Here is a 23815-nt window from a genome sequence, read left to right as displayed (position 1 = left end):
TCTCTATTATCTAATCAAAAATTCAAATCAAGTCAGCCAGATCTATTTGACTTCAATGCATTCCTTCATTTATTGATGCCATTCCAAATTCAAGTTTACTTCATCCTGATTTTTACCAACTTCTCCACCATTGAAGTTAGGCTGGCTCGTCTGCAGTTTCCCAATTTATTCCTCAGCACAGTGGTTGGCATTGCTGCTTCTCAGTGCCAGGTGATTCCAGGCTTGGGTCACTGTCTGTGCGGAGTCTGCACATTCTTCCTGTGTCTGAATGAGTTTTGTCTGAGTGCTCTGGTTTTCTCCCACAGTTTGAAAGACATGCTGGTTAGGTGCATTGGCCGTGCTAAATTCTTCCTCAGTGTACCCCAACCAGCGCCAGAATGTGGGGACTAGGGGATTTTCATAGTAACTTCATAGCAGTGTGAATGTAATCCTACTTATGAAACTAATAAATAAACTTCTATATAGCAGTCCTCTGGTACTGATCCAACATCCAACGAAAAGAATTGAAAGATTGTGAACACTGTCTTTGCTACTTCTGTCTTTGCTTCTTTCAGCAACCTAGAATGCATTCCATCTGGATCAGGAGATTTACAAACTTTCTGTAACGTAGTAAGAAGCTCTGAGATTCCAAGAGGTTTGTAGGAGATTGCAGAGACAAGGCCACGGAGGGATCTGAACACGAGTAAGTGAATTTCAAAGTCGAAGTGCAGTTGGAAAAATATACAACTCCTACAATTTGCACTGTAACTATACTTGAAATAATAGAATACTTGGCACTAAACCCATCACAATCTCCATTTTTAGGTAATACAGGGATAGTGCCTCTAGGCCTGCAACTTCGGAACCAAGGGTGTACCCAATTTTAGATGCTACCAGATTTGGATCGAGTAATTCGAGCCAGGTTCAAGTCAGGTTGGGAGGGGGTTGGAGTGAGGGAACAGACCTTTTACAAGCTTTACAAGGGGGATAAACAGTCTGTTGCCACAGATCACCAATAAAGCACAGAGCCAAATGGATCAGGTTAAGTTTTTTTTTACCCAATTAAAATTGATGCATGTAATACTTTTAAAATGTCTGGTTATCGGCAACTCTGGTTTTTGGACAGCCAGATCTGAAACATTTGGATGGCGCAGTAGTACAATGGTCAGCACCGCTGTTTCACAGCAGGACCCGGGTTCAATTCTCAGCTTGGGTCACTGTCTGCGTGGAGTTTGCACATTCACCCTGTGTTTGCGTGAGTTTCCTCCGGGTGCTCCAGTTTCTTCCCACATTCTGAAAGACACGCTGGTTAGGTCCATTGACCCAAACAAGCGTCAGACTGTGGCGACTAGGGGAATTTCACAATAACTTTATTGCACTGTTAATGTAAGCCTTACTTGTGACTAATAAACAAACTTTAAAATTTTGTATTTGTACACTTGGATTCTGATATAATTACAGATACTTGTAATGTTGTAACAACAAAACAAACTAATCTGACTGGGCAACTCTTATAGGGCCATAAAGGAACTTTTGGGGCAGCACGGTGGTACAATGGTTAGCACTGCTGCCTCACGGTGTCAGGACACAGATTCGATTCTGGGCTCAGGTCTGTGTGGAGTGTGCATGTTCTTCCTGTGTCAGTGTGGGTTTCCTCTGGGTGCTCCAGTTTCCTCCCACACTCCAAAGATGTGTAGGTTAGAAGCATTGGAGAGTGTGAAGAGGAGATTTACCAAGATGCTGCCTGGTTTGGAGGGCAGGTCTTATGAGGAAAGGTTGAGGGAGCTGGGGCTTTTCTCTTTAGAGCAGATGAGAGTGAGAGGCGACTTAATAGAGGTTTATAAGATGATGAGGGGAATAGATAGAGTGGACATGCAGAGACTATTTCCTTGGGTAGATGTAGCTGTTACTAGGAGGCATAACTATAAGGTCCATGGTGGGAGATATAGGACAGATGCCCGAGTAGATTCTTCACTCAGAGAGTGGTTGGGGTGTGGAATACACTGCCTGCTGTGATAGTGGAGTTGGACACTTTAGGAACTTTTAGCTCGGCACAACATTGAGGGCTGAAGGGCCTGTACTGTTCTATGTTTCTATGTTAGGTTGATTGGTCATGCTAAATTGTCCCTTAGTGTCAGGGGCATTAGCAGCGTAAATACATGGTGTTACGAGGATCTGGACTAGGTGAGATTGTTATCGGCTGAGGCTTGACGGGCCAAATGGCTTCCTTTTGCACTGTAGGGATTCAATGATTCATCTGAAGTATTTCTGTTAGATCAAAATTAATAAAGTTCCCTTTAACATGATATTATTGTACTTAGTCAATAGTTTCAATAACTTCTTTTTTTGAAGGTCACAAGGTACATTTCAATCTAAAATGGCAATTTAGATGTAACTGTATCTGCCCTTGTTTAAGCTTGTGTAACAGGCTAACATTGATTCTTCAATCAACGTTGCATAAAACAGGCTACTTGTTCACAATTACTTTGATATTTATGGGATATTGTGCATAAATTAGTTGCTGCAATTCCTACACTTCAACAATGACCAAACTCAAAAGTATGTCGGGATGTACCTATGCCATGAAAAATGCTGAAAGGCAGATCTTTCTGAAGACTGAGGGGTGACTTGATTGAGTTGTACAAGATTATGAGGGGCATGGACAGTGTGGATAATGAGCAGCCATTCGCCTTAGTTGAAGTGTTAGTCACAAGGGGACTCAAGTTCAAGGAGGACGTGAAGAAAACCTTTTGTATCCAGAAGGTGGTGACGATTTGCAATGTGCAGCCTGGAAGGGTGGTAAAGGCCAGTTGCCTCACAACCTTCACAAAGTAACTGGATGAGCACATGGCACATTATAACTTTCAAGGCAATAGGCCAAGTGCTGGTACATGGGAGTCGGTGGCAGATCAGGTCTTTCACACGTGTCGGTACAGACTTGATGGGACAAAGGGTCTATTCTGCACTGTATAATTCTATGATTCTATGAAACAAACAGAAAACTACAGAGTAGAAAATCTCTAATCTGTGCACAGAATCAGTACTGGAGAAAGACTGCTTTTCTCAGATAAACACAGCACTATTACTGCCATAACTGGTAACATTCAGGTGCAGACAGGTTGAACCTAAGTTCAGTGCACTTACTGTAAACTCTCAATTCATTGCAGACTTTGAACAAGTGTCACCTTTGTGAATGTCATGCATACCCTCAACCCATGCTTTAGTAAAAAAATCTGACATTTTCTTACCCTTAAAACAGAAAGTGAATTTGTTCAATGGAGTTGACCCAACTAAATTCAGAGCATAAGCTCCTGTACCTAAAAGAGTGGGTACTCAATAATAGTATTACTTTATTCATTCTGGTTAAAATCTACTCAAAGCATTGTAAATACACCACCATAAAAATAGAAAAGATTATTAGTGCCCAGTGACAGGAAAAAGCACTAATAAGAGATAATCTTTTTAACAAATAGCCTAGTTGTTTTCTGGTTGTTTGGATTTCCCCTAATTACTTCACTTTAGAAGCCATGTCTTCAGCAGCTAAGTCTTAAGACCTGGAATTCACTCCGTAAAGCACTATGTCTACCTACATCATTCTCCTCCTTCAGGTTAAAACACTGGCATGTACCCAACAATGTAGGTAAGTGCCCAGGTACATCTGGTCCACGAAAAGCAGGAAAATCCAATCCAAATCCAAATGGGTCAATAACTGTCCCATCAGCTTCCTCTTGATCATCAGCAATGTGATGGAAGGTGTTGTTGATAGTGCAAACAAGCAGCACTTAGAGCTATAACCTGCTCAGTTTGGTTTTGGCCAGACCAACTCAGCTCTTTACAACCTTGGTCCAAACACGGACAAAAGTGCTGAACTCAAGGAGTGAGGCGAGACCGCCTGCCTTTGACATCAAGACCACATTTGACCAAAAGCGGCATCAAGAAGCCTTGGCAAAATTGAAGTCAACTGGAATCAACAGGGAAGATCTCCACTGGTTGGAATTATACCTGACACAAAGGGAAATGGTTGTGGTTATTGGAGATCAGTCATTTCAGTCCCAGGATAATGCTGCAGAAGCTCCACAGAGTAATGTTCCAGGACTAACCATCTTCAGCTGTTTCACCAATGACCTTTCTTCCATCACGAAGTCAGAAATTATCGTTGATTTCACAATGTTCAATACCATTTGCAAGTCCTCAGATATACAAGCAGTCCATGCCAATATTCAGCAAGACCAGGACAACATTCAGACTTGTGCTAATACGTGACATGTAACATTGGAAACACATACGTTCTGGGCAATGGCCATCTCCAACATAACAGAATCTAACCACCTACTTTTTCATTCAATGACGTTACTTTTACTGAATCCCCCACTAACAACATCTTGTGGGTAACCATTGATTATAAACTGAACTGGACCAGCTATGCAAATACAAATTGACTACAAGAGCAGGTCAGAGACTGGGAATTGAGGCAAATAACTTACTTTCTGACTCCCTAAGCATGTCCTCAACAAACAAGTCAGGAATGTGATGGAATATTCCCCACTTGCCTGGATGAGTACAGCTCCAGCAATAATCAAAAAGCTTGACACCATCCAAGACAAAGCAGTAAACTTGATTGAAATCCCATCCACCGCTTTAAACATCCACTCCCTCCACCACCAACACACAATGGCAGCAGTGTGCACTATATACATAATACACAACAATAACTCATGAACAGCACTTCACTCAGATTATCACCTCTGGTCTTAGACTCTCCCAGAAGGGAAAACAACCTCTCAGCATCTACCCTGTCAAGATCCGTCAGTATTCAATGCTAGTATATCTTTCCTTAGGTAAGGGGATCAAAACAGTTCACAGTTTTCCAGGTGCAATCCAACTAGTATTGTATAGTTTTAGCAAAAAATCCCTATTTTCATACAGGGCAATGTTCCATTTGCCTTCCCTACTAAATTTGCATGCTAGCTTTTTGTGATTTAACATAAGTGCTCCCAAAATCCCTCTGTGCTTCAGATTTCTGCAATCTTTCTCTATTTAAATAATATTCAGCTCCTTGAGTCTTCCTACCAAGGTGCATAACTTAACATTTTGCTACATTATATTCCGTCTACCAAGTTTTTGCCCATTCACTTAACTTGTCCATATCCCTCTGTAAACTCTGTGCATCATGCTCACCACATGCCTTCCAACCTATTTTTGTGTCATCCGCAAACTTGGTAATAGTACGTTCACTTGCCTCATTCAAGTCATTAATATATATTGTAAATAATTGTGGCTCCAGCACTGATCATTGTGGCATTCCACCGGTGACAGGTTGCGATCCTGAAAATGTTGCTCTTATCCCAATTATCTATTAGTCTTCTATTAGTTAGCCAATCCTCTATCCATGTTAACATACTAGCCCCAACACAATGGACTCTGATCTTATTAAGTAGCCTTTTGTATGGTACCTATTATCATCACTTTTGAAAATTCAAGTACATTATATCCACCAATTCCCCCTTACCTATCCTGCTCATTACCACCTCAAAGAATTCTAATAATTTTTTCAGGCATGATTCCCCCTTCATGAAGCCATCTAGCTCTACTTGATTATGTTATGCATTTCTAAATTCTCTGCTTTTATTTCCTTCATAATGGATTTTAACATTTTCCCAATGATGGATGTTACGTTAACTGGTCCGTAGTTAACTGATTTTTGTCTCCCTTCCTTTTTCAATAAGGGTGTTATGTTGGCAGTTTTCCATTCCTATGGGACTTTTCCAGAATTGAAAGATTTTTGGACGATTACTACCAGTGCATCCACTATCTCTGTGGATACTTCCTTTAATATCCTAGGATACAACCCATCAGGCCCAGGGAATTTATCAGTCTTTTGCACCATTAGTTTCCCTAGTACCTTTTCTCTACTGATAATTACTGTATTTATTATCTCCCCCACTTTTGCCCCTTGATTTTTTAGTATTTTTGGAACACGCTTAGTGTATTGCACCATGAGGACTGATGCAAAGTATTTATTTAACTCCTCTGCCATTTCCTGGTTCCCCATTATTATTTCCCCAGAGTCATTGTCTAAGGGGCCTACATTCACTTTGGCCTCTCTCTTTTTTCATACATACTTAAAGAAGCGCTTACTGTCCATTTTTATATGACTTATTAGTTTACCCTCAGTTTATCTTATCCCTCTTTATTAATTTTTTTGGTCTTTTTTTGTCAGCTTTTAAAACTTTGCCAATCCGCTGACTTACCACTAATTTTGTCACATTGTATGATTTTTCTTTCAGTTTAATACAATCCGTTGCTTCCAATCATAAACCATGGTTGATTTATCCACTTCCTGGAATCTTTCTTTCTCACTGGGATATATCTTTGTTGTGAGTGGTGAAATATTTTCATAAATGTCTACCATTACTGATCAATCACCTTTTCTGCTAATCTCCTTTTCCAGTCCACTCCAGCCAACTCTGCCCTCATTCCTTTGTAATTACCCTTATTAAAATTTAGCACAGTTGTTCCTGACCAACGTTTCTCACTCTCAAACTAAATCTAAATTCTACCATATTATAGTCACCGTTTCCTGGGGATCTTTTATTCTGGATTGCTTATTATACATTACCACATCCTAAACAGCCTGATCCCAGATTAGATCCACAACATATTGTTCTGGGAAACTGTCCCAGGTACACTCTACAAATTCTTCTACCTCTGCTAATTTGATTTTCCCAATCCACATGAAGATCAAAGTTTCCATGATTAATGCACTGCCTATTTTACAATCTCTCGTTATCTATTTATTTTCCGTCCTACAATAATATTGCTGTTAGGGGGCCAATACACTACTCCCAACAGTGTCTTCGCCCCCTTGTTACTTCTTACCTCCATCCATACGGATTCTACATCTTCCGATCCAAGATTGCTATGAACATGTTCCATCTCATGCTAACAAAGCTACCTCACCACCCCTTCCTTCCTGCCTGTTGTTACAGAAAGTCTGAATATTTAGTTCCAGGCTTTGATTTCCTTGTAACCACATCTCCGTAATGGCTAAAATCATGTCTATTAATCTCAATATATGCGAATAATTCATTTATTTTGTGCTATGAACTAAGCGCATTTAAGTAAAAAGTCATTAAATGGCAAAAAGGCAAAATCACCCCATCTGTCCCTTCCTGCCAAACTCAGAGTATCATGACCTAAATAGCCTATCTCCTCTCCAGTACCAACCCCAGCCCTCTACTTAGTTTAAAGCCCTGAGTATTACCCTAGTTATGTGGTTTGCAAGAACACTGATTCCAGCATGGTTCAGGTGCGGACTGTCCCAAAGTACAACCCCCACTTTTCTCAATACTGATGCCAGTGCCCACAAACCTTTTCTCCCACACCAGTCTTTCAGCCAAATATTCATCTCCCTAATTTTATCTATCTTATGCCAATTTGCACGTGGCTCAGAGATAATAATCTTGGCAGTTCTGTGGTTTAATTTAATGCCTAGCTCCTCAAACTCTATTTTCTTTTAGATTTTTACTAACCTTATCACAAACTCCTGCACCATTATAAACCTTTAGAAAATACACCCAAAAAAATCAGCTCCTCCCCTACAGAACAACATCCTTCCTTTTCTAATTCTATAAATGTAATCCTGCATTGTCTTCTTCCACGTGTACTTATCTAGCTTCCCCTATTCCCCTCAATTAATCTTTCTTGGAGTGATTTCCACATTCTTAACATTCTCTGGGTAAAGAGGTCTTTTCCTGACTTGTTTTTCATTTCTTGGTGATTACCTCACATTGACGATTTCTAATTTTGCCTTTCCCCAGAGATGGAAACTCATATCACTGTCTATGCGGTTAAAAAAACAATGTTTTAAACAGTAATTAGGTCACCCCTTTTTAAGAGGAAAGAGTCCAAACCTATTCATCTTTCCTCTTAGGTATAACAGCCCAATTCTGGTAACACCTTGTCAATTCTTTTCTGCATCACTTCTGTATCTTCTACACAATATGATGATCAGAAATAAGAACACAAGAACTAGGAGCAGGAATAGGCCATCTGGCCTCTCGAGCCTGCTCTGCCATTCAATCAGATCATGGCAGGTCTTTTCATAGACACAGCCCCACTCACCTGCCTGCTCACCATTACCCTTAGTTCCTTTACTATTCAAAAATTTATCTATCCTTGCCTTAAAAACATCCAATGAGATGGCCTCAACTGCTTCACTGGGCAGGGAATTCCACAGATTCACAACCCTTTCTGTGAAGAAATTCCTCCCACAACTCAGTCCTAAATCTGCTTCCCCTTATTCTGAGGCTATGCCCCCTAGTTCAAGTTTCACCCGCCAGTGGAAACAACTTTTCTGTTTCTATCTTATCTATTCATAGAACATAGAACATAGCCAACCCTCTCAACTCCAGAATCAACATTCCCTTCATAATCTGATATCTTTCCTTAAGATCTCCTCTCATTCTTCTGAATTCCAATGAGTATAGATCATAGAACCCTACAGTGCAGAAACAGGCCCATCGAGTCTACACGGAACACAATCCCCCCCAGGCCCTACCCCCATATCCCCACACGTTATACCCACTAATCCCTCTAACCTCCACCACCCTGGACACTAAGGGGCAATTTCTTAGCATGGCCAATCAACCTAACCTGCACATCTTTGGACTGTGGGAGGAAACTGGAGTACCTGGAGGAAACCCATGCAGACACAAGGAAAATGTGCAAACTCCACACAGACAGTGACCGGAGCCGAGAATCGAACCCAGGACCCTGGAGCTGTGAAGCAGCAGTGCTAACCACTGTGCTACTGTGCCGCCCATAGCCCCAGTCTACTCACTCAGTCTCTCCTCATAAGCCAACCCTCTCAACTCCAGAATCAACCTACTGATTCTCCTCTGCACCCCCTCCAGTGCCAGTATATCCTTTCTCAAGTAAGGAGACCAAAACTGTACACAGTACTCCAGGTGGGGCCTCACCAGCACTTTATACAGCTGCAACATAATCTCACTGTTTTTAAACTCCATCCCTCTAGCAATGAAGGACAAAATTCCATTTGCCTTCTTAATAACCTGCTGCACCTGCAAACTAACTCCGAGATTCCTGCACAAGGACACCCAGGTCCCTCTGCACAGCAGCATGCTGCAATTTTTTACCATTTAAATAATAGCCCATTTTGCTGTTATTCCTACCAAAATGGATGACCTCACATTTACCAACATTGTACTCCATTTGCCAGACCCTTGCCCACTCACTTAGATTATCTATATCCCTTTGCAGACTTTCAGCACGTACATATAATTTCAAGCATGGCCCAACCTAAGGTTTGATACAAGTTTAGCATAGCTTCTCTACTTTTCAAATCTACTGCCTGAATTTTTAGAATGGTACCAGCTCAATGACCGCCATCTGGAGAGTTAGTGGGGAATACATCCCTGCCAACTCAAGCAGCCCAATGCACTTTATTACACTTTAATGAGCACTGATTGGTGTAAGGCCGCTCATTTTGGAGGAAGCCCCACCTTGGCGAACTGCCAGCCACTCAATACCAAAAGAGGCATTGTAAAGAGCTACCTGGCACTAAGTCTCTGCCCCTAGAGGACAGATAAGTGGCAGAGGTCACAGGGCAGGGACGATAGGGAACATCTGAGGAGTCATAGTGGGGGAGGGGGGGGGGGGGGGGGGAGTGATTGATTAGAGCCTCAGGGGATAGGCTGGAGTGGTCCAGAGGTCACCAGTCCTCAAGGGGAGGCCACCTCCAGTCAGGAGGGGGCTTCTGATGGAGGCACTCACTCACATCCCATCCAAGATCAAACACCTTATTTTTGTATCCCCGCCGCACATGCGTACACACACACACACACACACACACACACACACACACACACACACACACACACACACACACACACACACACACACACACACACACAGCCAGCCCAAAAATTAAGGCTGAGTGGAAATGGCCTGTAAATAGCCCTGAGTACACCAGATTGAAACTTAAAAATATGCCCCCTGTCTCTGGAAGTAAGAACCATGTTTGGTTGACTTTTGTTATTGACTGATTGAATTGCTTCAAAACTTTTGATGATCTGTATATTTATATTCCCAAATCCGTTTGCTCCTCTACCCACTTAGATATTCATTTTCCAAGTAATATCCAAATCTCCTTATTTTTCTTACCAAAACGACATTCCTCACACTTGCCTATGCTAAAATTCATTTATAAACGATACATCAAGATACAAAGACGAGAATTAAATGATTCTTTATTTTGGCAGCACAGTGGTTAACACCGCTGCCTCTCAGTGTCAGGGACCCGGGTTCATTCTGACCTTGGGTGACTGCATCTGTGTGGAGTTTGCATGTTCTCCCCTGTCTGTACGCTTTGGTCTTCTTCCACAATCCAAAGGTTAGGTGGATAGCCATGCTAAATTGCCCTTTAGTGTCCAAAGATGTGAAGGTTGGTTGGATTAGCCACAGTAAAGGTATAGGATTAAGAGGGATAGGGTTGGGGGGGAGAAAGGGCCTTGGTAAGGTACTCCATCAGAGAGTCAGTCCAGATTCAATGGGCCGAATATGTCCTCCTTCTGCCTTGTAGGAAATCTACGAATCTATTCTTTAAGTAGACATTCGATATTAAGACAAAAAGCTCAAAAAGATTTTCTGAAACTACAGAGTTTTTGAATCTCGATTTTTAAGTATTTAGCTAGTTGCGCTATCTGCACTGAAAATCTGAGTAGCTGAGGTGCAGCTGAAATCCTTCCTTCAAATATTTACAAACCATAAAGGCAGCACTAGGTAGGAATGTGGCTTTTTCAAAAAAAGCAGAAATGCTGTGCTATTCAAAGTTACACATGAATCAGTTAATATTCAGGCCAAAAAGTGTAATGTTCAATGCACATACTTACTTCAAAACAAGTAACAGCCAGCTGTGACAAGCCATCTACATAGGGGCCCAACACTTTATGCTCTCTGACTTTCAGGGTGTGTCGGCTCCTAAGAAAGAAAGAAAATGCTAAAATATTGATTCCATTTCTATGCAAGAACAATGTAGAATTTAAAGGCAAATAATCGTTTTGGTATATTTATACTCAAGTATCAAGCTCTGGCAACCATTTCAAACAGCTTTCACAACTGTTCCTACTTGATAACATTTCCTCCCCAAATCAATTACTAGGCTCAATTTCATTCACTTATACTTTTCAATGGAAAAAGGGCAAAATGATGGCATGAAATTTCCAGTAAAAGTTCTGAATCCTCTGTAAATTAAAACAGAATTTAAACTGATCAGGCGTCACTAAGCAATTGCCTCATTTGAGATAAAAGCAAAATACTGCGGATTCTGAAATCTGAAAGAAAAACAGAAAATGCTGGAAAATCATAGCAGGTCTAACAGCATCTAAGGAGAGAGAATAGAGATGACGTTTCAAGCTTAGATAACCCTTCACCAGAGTAGGTCATCTAGACTTGAAACATTGGCTCTTTTCTCTCTATACAGATGCTGTCAGACCTGCTGAGATTTTCCAGCATTTTCTGTTTTTGTGCCATATTTGAGCATCAGATTCAACTTACTTTTTTGGCAATGATTCATTCTGGGGCACAAGAGGGGAAAGAAAAATGGTGGTTTGGAAGACCTCAAACTGACTTCAAAAAACTAAAAACTAGAAGCTTTTAACATCTCACAAATTTGCCAGGTAAAATTTGGGCACCACATTACGGAAAAGGGAGGGGGGGGGCGTAAAACAGAGAAGAGATAAAGTGGTTAGCATACTTCGGTGGGTGATTCAGTGATTAACTGATTACTGGATGCAACTGTGAAGTTAAATGTACTTCAAACAGAGCACCTAAAAGTGAGAGGCTCTATAAATGAAAAAGAAAGATGTGTGTGTGTTGGTAGGTGGAATTTTGAGAACATCTCAGATTGAAAGATGATTAAAATAGTATGAGGCTATGTGAAAGATGGTTATCACTAGATAGTCAATCAATCTGAGATCTATGTGGATGCTCAGCACATTTATCACTCCTGATGCACCCAAGGTTCAGCCCAAAAATTCCTCTAACTGGCCAACTAACAGCACCCATGTCCACTTAATGTTGGTGATACTTGACGGCACATCAAGAGGTGGCATGATGACACGATGAATAGCAATGCTGCCCCACAGCACCAGTGACATGGGTTCCATTCCTGGCTTGGGTCATTGTTTGTGTGGAGTTTGCACATTCTCCCTGTGTCTGCATGGGTTTCCTCTGGATGCTCCAGTTTCCTCCCAGAGTTCAAAGATGTGTGGGTTGGGTTGATTGGCCATGATACATTGACCCTTAGTGTCAAGGGGGACTAGCTAGGGTAAATGCATGGAGTTGTGGGGACAGTGTCTGGGTGGGATTGTGATTGGTGCAAACTTGATGGGACAAATGATCTCTTTCTCACCGTATGATTCTATGATTCTATTGACTATTCAAGCTGCTAAATGTGCACAACTGAAAAGATGATGTTAGAATGTCACTGGTGACAACTTTGATTGGACGTAATGTGAAATGGAAAGAAGGTGCAAGGGTCAGCTGACCCAGTAAGACATGGAATCAATTACAGGGTGGTATAGTCAGCTGACCGGCTGATTCACTACAAATAAGGAACTACGTAGAATTGAGAGCAGCTTGGAGCGGTGCAGGGTGAGGCCCCAAGCTTGGAGTAATGACGTTTCTTTATTGAACTCGTTCTTTGATTTAAGTTGGAATAAGTTTTGTTGTACTTTCATTAGCTGCATTTTGAAGGGTTCCTTCACAGGGCATTTAGGGATTCAGTGAACCCCGTGGGTGGGAGTTTATGGCTTTGCTCGACCCAAAACCGTGAAATCCTGCCTAAGGTCAACAGACCTTCCCATTGTCTGCCCATCGCCTGCTTTGATTTCAGTGGTGGACAGGACTGGATGGTAAGATTCGAGCTTGTATGAGCATAATCAGATTGAAGGATTCTGAAATTAACTATGCAAGGTCTGAACAAAGAATTGCAAATCAGAATGGTGAGTTCAGCTACTTAAAATGAAAAACAGGAAAGAAAGCTTGGGGAAGAGTGGGACAGGAAGAAAAGTTTTAAAATATTCCAGTTAAGCATCTTAAACAACAATTAAATCTTCAAGAAATTAGCCACTAAACTTGTACTTGTTCATTTTCAGTGCCAGTGAGATTGCCTAGCAGTAATTAGTACTGACCACACCAATAAAAGAGTACTAAGACTCAAAAAGGCTTAATTTTGTGGCAAGTTTACTTCACATCTACTGTGGAAGTACAGCACTTCAAGTTGATCAATACATTTGAATGGCAAGGCAGACAACACAATGCTGATTTTGCAGAGTTAATGGCAAATCAATGCATCACCAATAGTAAATTCTTGATTTCCATGTGTAATCACAACTGTCCTTGCCTGAAGTTATTGTAACATTGTATCTAATTAAGGGTAGGTGCCATTAGCCTCATCATTATTTTGACAGGAACTTTTGGGCCTGTGTGCATGTTAAAGAAACATATCTTAGTTGATTTTGGCTGGTCCAGCTATATCAAATCAAATGAATTTGTACTTAGCCACTCTATAGAACATCTGCATTCCTCTGTCAGGAATGATTATTTCCTCTCAAAATATTTGGTAACCACCCACGCACTAAGTGACTGTAGCTCAACTTAAAAGCATAACTGGATATAGCAAAGCTCCAATCATTACGTAGGAGTGATTTCACTCCAGTAATAATATGGCTATAAAGAAACTCCACTTATTTGTAAATACTTCAAAAGAACAATTAAATTACTAGACCAGATATGAAACTTTCAACATGAACAAACACTCTGCATATATAAATTCTAAGGTCACTGCTTCCATCAGCCTCTCAGGATAGCTTCAAAATGAACAGTTTTACCAGTCTGTAATTCAAACAATTTTCATTCTACATTGTGCTTTCATGCCAACTGATGCACACAATAACTACCAAGCCCAAAATTGAACAATTTGCCAAAAATAAGACTTCCTTTATAATTGACACGGAGAAGGCACAAGGAAGGCAGCAAAAAATAAAATCATATTTTCATAATAAAACAACAATGATGTCGGAACTCATGCATGAGTCTAGATTACAAGGCTCAAATGCTACATTTGAGTAAACATTTCTCCCTTCCCAAACAGGAAAAGGAAACAAAATCCAATTTTTTTTTGGAAAGCTGCTTTGACATTTCTACCCAATTTGTAATGTCTTAATTCAGCAAACTAATTCAGTTTGCAACATCAAACAGTATACAGCCATCATGTTCTTAGTCAACCTCATAATGACTGGGCTCAACCCAAGCAAACTTTCAGCAGAACAATATTTGTCCTTACTTGCAAACGAAGTAAATGCAAATCACGAAGAACAAAAAAATCCTGGGGCAGCAGTGACTATAAAAGTTTCCTTGTTACAATGGTAAATCAATTGAAGTATAGTGTGGTTTCATATAGTGTGGATCAGAGTAGAGTATGGAATTTACCACTGAACTCAAGTGAGAACTCAGAATTCAATTCACCAATATAAATAAGACCATCAAATGTCTTGCTAAGATTCAGGAGGTATTGGAAATGATGGCTACCATTGTTTGGCATAAAGGGGAAAGGGGTGAGGGAGGGGAGAAAGAAAAATGGGGCAGGTTCTAGCTTCCACGCACGCCTACGACTTCAAAGTCATTCAGAATGAATCTGAAATGGATACGACTCAATAAGTGTCGCCAAACAAACACCTGCGTTTTTGGAAGATCACAAATTTCTGGCCTTTTTGCCGCACATCTGGAAAGTCATCAGCTAACAAAGATAGTTAACAGTAGAACAAAGAAATACTGCCAGCATCACAGCCCACACGTGTCATTTCAACTACTTCCGGATTGAGCAATTGGATTCACTATATGCCCGATGGGGGCTATCCCCATTAATATTTTAATGAGATACCATCATCTCAAAAAAGCACCATCTATTTTATAGAATAGCAGAGGAGCTCAGCAGCCAGTGCACTTCCAAATTCAATGTGAATGAACTACCTTAAGTAATTTCAACCTCTGTTCATCAACACAAATTTTTCCTGTTCAAAGATTTCACTCCAGTCTCAGTTCAAAAGTATTTGTAAGACAAACTCTGTCTTATGGATGAGGTCTACACAGCATGCAGACTCATGGCTTTCTTCAGGCAATGGCCATTTACCAATCTTGATAACAAATACAACTCCACATTTTTGAATAATTCGGTATCATTAAACTTTACCTGTCTATTACAAACAAGTTTCAAGATTTATCAGATTCCTTAAGCTGTACTATTTAATTCACCTCAGAGACTTGAGCAGAAAATCTAGATTGACAATTTATTGCAGTACTGAGGGTTTGCTGCAATATTGGAAGTGCTGTTTTTTAGAAGAGATATTAAACAGAGGACCTGTCTGCCCTCTTAAATGGACGTAGGAGATTCTACAGCACTATTTCAGAGAAGAGCAAAGGAGCCTTCTTGGTAACCTGGCTATTAATTAGCTATCAACTAACATCTTTCTGATCATTATCAATGTTTACATTGGGAGTTTCTTTGTTTCATGGTGTACTATATGTATTTCATGATATGCAAGATCGGATTTAACCTGGGTCCCTGGTGCTGTGAGACTGCAGTGCTAACCACTGTAACACCCACTTGACACACAGAACGCATAAGGAAGGCAGCAAAATAAATCATATTTCCACAATAAATTCAAAATTGCGTCATAAGGTTGAAGGATAGCACTTGCCAGGAACGACAAAGCCTTATTCTACATGCAACAATGATGGGCCTCACTTGGGAAACTTGCCATATTTCATTCTTCAGCATCAACAAATTCCTCTTTCATTAGTATGACAGGTTAAAAAACACAACTCGGCTCAGAGTTATTTTTGTACAGGACTGTACATTTAGAATGGGTGGCATAGTAGTTAGCACGGCTGTCTCTCAGCACCATGGAACTAGGTTTAAATCCAACCTTGTGTGTCTGTCTGTGTAGAGTTTGCACATTCTCCCCACGTCAGAGTGGGTTTCCTCCCACAGTCCAAAGATGTGCAGATCAGGTTGATTGGCCATGCGAAATAGTCCCTTGTATTAGGGGATCAGCAGGGTAAATGCATGGGATTACAGAGATAGGGACTAGGTGGAATTTTTGTCTGTGTAGACTTGATAAAGGAGAGCCAGTGGATGTGATTTATTTAGATTTCCAGAAGGCCTTTGACAAGGTGCCACACAGGAGACTATTAAATAAGTTAAGCGCCCATGATGTTAAAGGTAAGATCCTTGCATGGACTGAGGATTGGTTGACTGGCAGAAGGCAGAGAGTGGGGATAAAGGGGTCTTTTTCGGGATGGCAGCCGGTGACTAGTGATGTGCCTCAGGGGTCAGTGCTGGGACCACAACTTTTCACAATATACATTAACAATTTGGAGGAAGGAAATGAAGGCACTGTTGCTAAGTTTGCAGATGATACAAAGATATGTAGAGGGACAGGTAGTATTGAGAAGCAGGAGGGCTGCAGGAGGACTTGGACAGGTTAAGAGAGTGGGCAAAGATGGGGCAGATGGAATATAACGTGGAAAAATGTGAGGCTACGCACTTTGGAAGGAGGAATGGAGGCATAGACTATTTTCTAAATGGGGAAAATGCTTAGGAAATCAGAAATACTAAGTGGCTTGGGAATCATTGTTCAAGATTCTCTTAAGGTTAATGTGCAGGTTCAGTCGGCAGTCAGGAAGGCAAATGCAAAGTTAGCATTCATGTCGAGAGGGCTAAAATACAAGGGCAGGTATGTATTTCTGAGACTGTGTAAGTCTCTGGTCAGAACACTTCTGGAGTATTGTGAGCAGTTTTTGGGCCCCATATCTAAAGGAAGGACGTGCTGGCCTTGGAAAGGGTACAGAGGAGGTTCACAAGAATGATCCCTGGAATGAAGAGCTTGTCATGTGAGGAACTGTTGAGGACTCTAGGCCTGTACTCGTTAGAATTTAGAGGGTGAGGGAGGGATTTTATTGAAACATACAGAATACTGCGAGATTGGATAGAGTGGATGTGGAAGGACGTTTCCACTAGCAGGAAAAACCAAAGGCACAACCTCAAGCTAAAGGGACAATCCTTTAAAACAGAGATGAGGAGGAATTTCTTCAGCCAGAGAGTGCTGCATCTGTGGAACTGTTTGCCGCAGAAGGCTGTGGAAGCCAGGTCATTGAGTATCTTTAAGACAGAGATAGATAGGTTTTTAATTAATAAGGGGATTCAAGAGTTATGGGAAAAAGGCAGGAGAATGGGGATGGAAAAAAAAAGCCATGATTGAATGGTGGAGCAGACTCAATGGGGTGAGTGGCCTAATTCTGCTCCTATGTCTTATGGTCTTATGATGGCCAAATGGTCTCGTCCTGTACTGGAGGGATTCTATTGAAAAATATTACTATGGGCAAATTGACTGCCACATTTCTTATATTACAAGTGCAACAATGTTCAAAAGTACTCAATTGGCTGTAAAAAGTTCTGTGAACTTCCAAGGTCAAGAAAATTGTACTATATTTATTTCTTGACGCGCAGTCACAAAAGGTTGGATTTAAACCTGGGTCCCTGGCGCTGAGAGGCAGCAATGCTAACCACTGTGTCACCCACTTGACACAGAGAAGGCATAAGGAAAGCAACAAAAAAAAATCATATTTCCACAATAAAATCAAAATTGTGTAGCTAAGATTAAAGAATGGCACTTGCTAGGAGTGACAAAGCCTTAACTCTGCATGCAACAATGCTGGGTCTCATTTGGGAAACTTGCCATATTTCATTCCTCAGCATCAACAACCTCCTCCTTCATTAGTATGACAGGTTAAAAAATACAACTTGGCTCAGTTATTTTTGTACTAGATTGTACATGCATCAAATGTAGAAATCTCAATTCTGTGATGATAGTTTGGGAGAGTCAGGGAATAAACTCATATTAAAACCATTAAATAGCTTAAATAAATAAACTGCAAAGCAAATGTGATTATGTATACAGGCCCACATACTATATTCTCACACAAACATCTATAAATAAATGTTCTGCATTAATAACCACACCCCCACTCCTGGGTTTAAAGGGTTAATATCATAATCACCAATCAATCCCAGAACACTGCAGCCCCTATGATTCTTTGGCCCTCACACTTTCCTAAGCTTCCCAGTCACTCTGTTACCTAGTATGTTAATTTCAATGTTCAATTACAGGAAGGAGGTTTTGGAGAGGGTGCAGAAGAGATTTACCAGGATGCTGCCTGGTTTAGAGGAGAGGCTAGACAAATTAGGATTGTCTTTTCTGGAACAGCAGAGGCTGAGGGGACACTTGATAGAAGTCAAGAGATAACTCTATTGTAATACTTATCTCCTATTTTAGGCCTTTGCAAATACCATTTACTTCTTCAATACTGTACGTCACAACCACAAGATGCAGCCTTTTGCAATTTTTCATCTACTTCTATGTCTATCCATGCATATCCTTCTCTATTTTAAAATTATCACTTATTCCACAATGCCTTTGGATTTTTCATCGCATAACCATAGATAGGCATCAAATCTTGTCTTAACCTATGAGCAAAAACAGTTTCAGTTTCTCAGTAATAAAAACAGAAAATGCTGCAAATCCTCTGGCAGCATCTGTGAAAAGAGGAACAGAGCGAACATTTCAGCTCTGTGACTGGTTTTGATGAAAAGTTAAAGATCTGAAACCGTTACTCTGTTGATCTCTCCACAGATATTGCAAGACCAGCTGAGTATTAACAGCATCTCTGCTTTTATTGCAAAACATTGCAAAAGAGTTCCAGCATCCATAGTATTTTACTTCTGTGCCAGTTTCTCCTGTACTTGATTTATAAGTCTCTTCTGCTCGTGTGGACAGCAAAACTTTCTGCATCATTTTCCTAAAACTAGTCAATATGTTCTAACTGTGGCTTATGCAAAGCTTTGCCTGTATTGCCTCTTTGCTCTAGTACTCAATGTCCCAATTTTTAAAACCTAGAATCCCATACTCTTCTCACAAACCAGCAGTCAACTAATTATCACATGTGTAAAACATTTTGTACCTTAATCCTGCAGGGAGCTCTCAGCTTTGGCTTCATGTTAAAGCCCTTAGCTGTGAAACACGAAGGTCATGTGTTCAAGCCACACTCCAGACACCTGAGCACATAATCTGAAAGAGTGCTGACTGTCAAGATTCTGCCTTTTGGATGAGATACTCTGTTCTCAAGAGGATGTAGAAGCATTGGAAGAGCAGCAGGGGAGTCCTCCCAGTGTCCAGACCAATATTTGTATCTTCATCAACATTACATTACAAGTTATCTGGTCACTTATCCCATTGTAGTTTTGGAACATTGTGCCACTCGTCTTTACATTAAAGTGGAGAGTTGACACAATTTGCAGTTTAAAAGATTGTGGATTGGGACTGTCATTTTAATTTAGTGTAAAGTGAAGGAATGAAGAGGGTCATGTGATATGTTCAAATCTGCACACAAGTTTGGTGGCTTGGTTGTAATGGGTCCAGAGGGATCACAATCAAGAGATTCGTTGAGAAAATGCCAGATGTTCTTACTCTAAACAACAACAAGACCACCTATGCTAATTGTGTGTAATCTCCAAGTCTCAGAGATATATTGGGAATAACACATTGTATAAATAGTTCTATTTTAAAGTGCCCATTTAATTCCAGGTAGAATGAGTTAAGGGTTTAGAAACAGCTAATTGACATTTCTTCCTGGATACAAGGCCCATGCAATTCCCATTTCCATGAAGATCGGCTTTAGGATGGGGAGAGTCCAGAGCAAGCCATTGCAATATCAGATTACAGGGCTTCCTAAAATATTACGGGATCTCATGGACGAAAGTGAGTCTACATGAATCTAACAGAAAGAGAACACAAGACAGGGGCAACTAGTCCTGCAACCGAAATGGAGAAAATGCTGACCATTTTGTCACATAGAACAGGCATCGGTGCTGGCACCCAGGCAGTGGATTTAAAGGAGGCCGGAAGATTCACTTAGTCTGAACGAAAGTGAAGGGATCTCTCATATAACCCTCACTGTATAAATCTGTTCTTGGATTAGATGTTATCCAACTAGGAAAATGAAAAGGAAGCCAGTCATTGGGACCAGTTTTGGATTGGCTTGGGAAAATAAAATGCCCACCATAGTGACTGCATGACACTACAAGTGGGGTGTGAAATTTATGGTTACTTTAAAGTTAATTGATCATGATCTGGAGGAGGGAACCGAGTGTAGGGTGTCGAAATTTGCTGATGACACCAAGATTGGTGGAAAGGCAAATTGTGCGGAGGGTGTGGAGAGTCTGCAGAAGAATCTAGATAGGCTGGGCGAATGGGCCAGGAACTGGCAAATGGAATTTAATGTTGGCAAGTGCGAGGTGGTCCACTTTGGTAGGAATAATGGTAGGAAGGATTATTACTTACGTGGAGAAAAACTGCAGCAGGCGGCGGTGCAGAGGGACCTCGGGGTCCTTGTGCATGAGTCGCAAAAACCCAGCTTGCAGGTGCAGCAGGTGGTCAGGAAGGCGAATGGGATGCTGGCCTTCATAGCGAGGGGGATTGAATATAAAAGTAGGGAGGTCTTGCTGCGGCTGTATAGGACATTGGTGAGGCCGCAGCTGGAGTACTGTGTGCAGTTTTGGGCGCCGTACTTACGCAAGGATATTTTGGCCTTGGAGGGAGTGCAGAGGAGGTTTACTAGGCTGATGCCGGAGTTGAGGGGGTTGAGCTATGAGGAGAGGCTGAATAAACTAGGCTTGTACTCGTTAGAGTTTAGAAGAATGAGGGGAGATCTCATTGAGACATATAAAATGATGAATGGGATGGATAGGATAGAGGTGGAGAGACTCTTCCCGCTCAGAAAGGACAGTAGGACTAGGGGGCACAGCCTCAAGATAAAGGGGGGGCGGTTTAGAACGGAGTTGAGGAAGAACTTCTTCACTCAAAGGGTGGCGAATCTCTGGAATTCTCTGCCTGTTGAAGTGGTGGAGGCTACCTCACTAGATATTTTTAAGAAGAGGGTTGATGGGTTTTTGATAAGAGAGGGGATTAAGGGTTATGGGGAGAGGGCAGGAATGTGGAACTGAGCCATGACAGATCAGCCATGATCTTAGTGAATGGCGGGGCAGGCTCGAAGGGCCAGATGGCCTACTCCTGCTCCTATTTCTTATGTTCTTAATTGGGGAAACTTTTCTGTAGAGTACAAGTTGTCTAACAAAATAGTTAATGTTGCTTTTAGCTTGCTTATTACAGTAAAAATCTTTGTATGATCCCTTCAGTCAGTCACTGAAAATTCAAATATATTTTATTGTGAATTATAGTCTGGATTAGGGAACTTTCTGGAAAGCAAGGTCAAGAGGCCTTACCTATACCCCATCCATGCCCATACATGCATAACGAGGCTTGGTCAAAAGCTCAGATTCCTATAAAATAATTACCTCTGTTGACATAGCTAGGGAGAAAGGAAACACCTGCCTGACAGCTTAATTACATGACAATTAGTTGTATTTTCTGTGATCTCTTTTGCCAATGGCTCAAAATTTGCATGAGTGGCAAATGCTGATATTTTCTGTTATTGATATTTGAAAGGACTGTTTGACTGGAATTTTTATATACGATTGTGGCAACAATTTATTTTAAGAAAATTATGAATGGACATTTTTTAAGTAGTTCCGCACATGTCATTGTTTTGATAGGGCTCATTGGTTCTAAACAATGTATGCTGGATGAATAGGCATGGAAGTGCTATGAGTTGGCATGAATGAAATGAAAAGTGAATGGGGTCAGTGGAGGGAAACAGTTGGCATGGTGATTGGTGGGGGTGGAGTGGGCTGGAGGGACAAAAATATAAGCAAACAACTGGATGATGTCTCAGCAAACCAAGATGGGGCTTTGAAACAGCCCACCTTAGCACTTGTCCATCCTGTGGCTGCCTCCAATTAACCTCTACGAGCTGCAGGCCTGACTCCATCCTGCACGTGACCCACTCACCCCACAAAATCGAGTCCGAGGGGACAATTTGTACTGAGGTGGGTCGGTGGCAAAATCTGGCCCAGAGAGCGAGAGGAGACATTCAGAGAAGCCTGAAAGAAGCAACTGGGGAGACACATGAAGGTAGAAAAGGAGCACAAAATAACATGAGAGGTAAAGAAATCAAGAAGAAAGTTGGAAAGAAATACTGAGTGATCCCAGTCCTTGCATCCACAGTTCAGAGATAAGTAGCAGGGGAGAAGGGCGGGGCATAAAAAGACAGACAAATAGGTGGGCAAATACAGTAGATGTTAGAAGACAGATTGGGGAAGGGGCAAGGGAAAAAGAAGGAAATAGGGTGAGGCAAGACATTGCAAAAGAGAGATGGGGCAGTGCAAAAGAGAATGATACACATTGGAGGAAGAAGAACAAGTGCCGAGAGTACTTTTAAGTTGGAGCCTGCTTTTTTTTTGCTTTTACTGTCCTGGCTCTAGCTCAGGATCATAGAATCCTTACAATGCAGAAAGAGGCCATTTGGCCCATTGAGTCTGTACTGACCACAATCCCACCAAGGCTCCATCCCAATAACCCCATGCATTTATCTAGGCTCGTCCCCCTGACACTAAGGGGCAATTTAGCATGGCCAATCCACGAAAACCTTATCTCTTCTCTTTCTACTCACCTCCCCAGATTGTCCCATACCATTCAATTGGTTAATCATTCTCCTTCAAAACAATCACCCACATATGTGGAACCTATTTACCGGCAGATTCTGACATGCACATACCCCACAGAAAATATCACTAACAAGAAGGCTGCCAGCTAACTAAAACTAGACTAGGAACAAGACCAAAGTATTCAAAGAAGCATGCCATTAAATTTAAAACATCTGGAGTAACTTTGTGCCAAGTTATCTTTTAGTTCTGCTGGAATTAATTTTTTTTTACATAATTAGAATCATAACCTAGTCCCACTTCCACTGAAAACAGCTGAAATGCCAGACTGAATCTAGCACTGTGAACTGACACAAGAGTGTGTTGGAATATAGGTGGGGACATAATAATTGCAGTCTGCTCTGGCCACCCATATTTTAAATACAGCGCTGATGTATCAGTGATACTCAAATGATTATTTTTTAAAATCATTTTGTTACTCGGCAAATAAGTAGCAGTTTTACTGTTTCATTAATCATTTAAAGAAGGATGAATTTGGCTCCTGTTCCATCCTGCTGCATATTTCCAGCACATTCTGTTTATGTTTCAGATTTTTAGAACTGTGTTCTGTTTGAATTAATGAATACAACGAGTCACAAATGCAACAGTATATACATGATACATGCACACACACAGTTCATGTGCATAGATTTTTGAAGGTGACAGGACATATTAGAGAGCAGTTTGCAAAACATAGGAATCTTTGGATTTATAAATAGAGAAATTATGTGCAAAAGTAGCAAAGTTCCAGGATTTAGACGCTTCAGGCGAGGGTGACAAAAGAGGTGGGGGTGTTAATTTACTAATTAGGGAGAATTTCACAGTTATACAGAGGGAGGACACCTTGGTGGGATCTTGCAGTGAGGCCATATGAGTAGAACTAGGAACAGGAGCAGTGCAATCACACAGTTGGGGTTGTACTACAGACCTTCCAACAGCCAGCGTGAAGTGGAGGTATGGATATGTCAGCATATTATGGGAAGATGTAAAAACAACAGGGTTGCTGTGATGGGCGATTTAAACTTCCCCAACATAGACTGGGATTCCTTTAATGCCAGGGGCTTGGACAGGGCAGAGTTTGTTCTGTGTGTCCAA

At 41.1% G+C, this 23815-nt stretch overlaps 1 protein-coding gene across 5 annotated transcripts in view; it reads right to left on the bottom strand.

Annotated features, from left to right (window-relative positions):
• kif13a (kinesin family member 13A) overlaps window positions 1–23815 on the bottom strand; it is a 298393-nt gene that overhangs the window by 112862 nt on the left and 161716 nt on the right. For all 5 annotated transcript variants that reach the window (XR_013888690.1, XM_080204107.1, XM_080204085.1 and 2 more), the window contains exon 7: window positions 10893–10980. Coding sequence is in view for 4 of the 5 variants with exons in the window: in XM_080204107.1 (XP_080060233.1) it covers window positions 10893–10980 (88 nt within the window). In the remaining variant the exon portion in view is untranslated. The remainder of the gene's footprint in view (window positions 1–10892; window positions 10981–23815) is intronic.

The sequence above is a fragment of the Carcharhinus amblyrhynchos genome, chromosome 2, assembly GCF_965287045.1.
Source record: "Carcharhinus amblyrhynchos chromosome 2, sCarAmb.v2.hapA, whole genome shotgun sequence".
NCBI lineage: Eukaryota > Metazoa > Chordata > Chondrichthyes > Carcharhiniformes > Carcharhinidae > Carcharhinus > Carcharhinus amblyrhynchos.
Note: the sequence above shows the minus strand (reverse complement) of the source record. Positions and strands in the feature narration are given on the sequence as shown.